Source organism: Ursus maritimus, unplaced genomic scaffold (assembly GCF_017311325.1).
Source record: "Ursus maritimus isolate PB19 unplaced genomic scaffold, ASM1731132v1 scaffold_72, whole genome shotgun sequence".
Lineage (NCBI taxonomy): Eukaryota > Metazoa > Chordata > Mammalia > Carnivora > Ursidae > Ursus > Ursus maritimus.
Genome location: NW_024426908.1, coordinates 6,206 through 8,013, shown reverse-complemented (window position 1 = coordinate 8,013; position 1,808 = coordinate 6,206). Strand labels below are relative to the sequence as shown.

Below are 1,808 nucleotides of genomic sequence, written 5' to 3'. Positions count from 1 at the left end.
GCGGGCTCGGGTCTGCTCCGTGAGAAGGGCAATGTGGCGGAGGAGGAAGTCCTCTACTTCCGCAGGGAAAGGTTTGCAGCTCCTATGCTGGGCTCTGTGCCCTTCTGGAAAGCATGCATTTGCAGGTGATGCTTTTGAAGGCTTGTTTTTGTCTGTTTGAAATGATTGAGGCAGGGGTGGGGGTGGGCATACATATTGCTGTGCCATGGCATTTCCTGAGTATTTTCGGTTAATTCACATGGACTTGTCATGAAGACAAAAACTTGGGCTTTCATAGAGATACAAACTGATTCTGAAGCAAGAACCTGCCACCAAATGAAATATATAGTATCTTGGCTCCCTTGAAGAAGGCATTATTTATTTTTCTTTTAAGAAAGAGAGGTTTTCTCTTGTTTGACAGAATGGGAGTTATTGATTAGCTTCTCTTACTACAGAAACAAGTCTCTTTTTTTTGGAAAGCTGTTTTTACCCCAGCTTCTTAACAGGAGCCTGAAATACAAAAAATGAGAATGATAAAAAGTGAAAAATGGGGTGTCTGGTTGGCTCAGTAGGTGGAACATGCAACTCTTTATCTCAGGGTTATCAGTTCAAGACCCACATTTGGTGTGGAGTACACTTTAAAAAAAAAGTGAAATGGAGAGGTCTGTACTGGCTTCATGAGCTTCACACATAATATCCAGTCAGTGTTGAGATTGATGGGACAGAAATTTTATTGACTCTGTCACTCTAGAAACTTCATGTTTTTCCATTGAAAAAGAGTCGAGGTTGGATTTGCTTTTCTTTTGTTTTTGTTTTAATTGTAACTCTTGGGTAGCTTTTAACTGTAACCCAAAGACCTAATAAAAGTACCAGTACTCAAGCAGATTTCAGTGTCTGCAAGAAAAAAATGAAATAATTCAGTTCATAATACATCAAGAGAATGAATATTAAATTTCTAAGAAAGTACCTCTGAACATTCTTTTTGGCACAGCTTTATCGTAGTGACAGCGACAGTTCAACATTGCCCCGGAAGTCCACCTTTGTCCGAAAATCTTTGGAAAGACGGACCCTTCGCTATAAGCAGGTACGTGCCACGCAAACTAATGAGTCTAAATTTCTCTGGTACCAATTTTTAAATATCTTAAAAAGTAATATCTTAAATATTTTTAAGGAAATATTGATTAAAAGGTAATATATTAATTTCCTTATTTATTTCACAAATGTAAGTTTTGAAAACATATGTATCATAATATTACTAAACATTAGAACAATTGTTCTCTTTATTTATAGTATTTAGTTTCACTGCAGACCTTTTTGACTTCTTTGGCATGCTGAACATGTATTAGTACTACAATCCATTTTATAGGTGAATATTACTTCATTCTGTTGGACATATGTAGCACATTTTATTTATCCATTCATCAATTATATAGGAGTTTGGCTTCTTTGGCTATTATGAATAATGTTGCTATAACATTGTATATTTGTACAAGTTTTTGCATGTGCATGTTTTCATTTCTTTTGACTATATATCTATGAGTAGAAATGCTGGGTCATATAGTAAGTCTTTTGTTTTTTGAGAAACTGCCAGACTGTCTTCCAAAGCAGCTGCCCCATTTTACATTCCACTCGCAGCATATGAGGGTTCCAGTTTCTGTACATCCTCACCAACACTTACTATATTATCTGTCTTTTTAATTACAGTATTCTAGTAGCTCTGGGGTAGTCTCTCATTGTAGTTTTGATTTATATTTCCCTGATTATCAGTAATGTGGAGCATCTTTTCATGTGTCTTTGGCCATCTGGATGTCTTCTTTGGAAAAATGTCT

The 1,808-nt window shown here is 36.2% G+C and overlaps 1 protein-coding gene across 1 annotated transcript in view; it reads left to right on the top strand.

The window, feature by feature from the left end:
- The window catches only part of LOC103656297 (protein WWC3-like), a gene marked incomplete at its 3' end in the record, with an annotated part of 93,189 nt that extends 92,126 nt beyond the window's left edge, over nucleotides 1-1,063 (top strand). The window contains 1 exon segment of the mRNA XM_040624830.1: nucleotides 971-1,063. Coding sequence (XP_040480764.1) covers nucleotides 971-1,063 — 93 coding nt within the window.
- Between the last annotated feature and the right edge of the window lie 745 nt (nucleotides 1,064-1,808).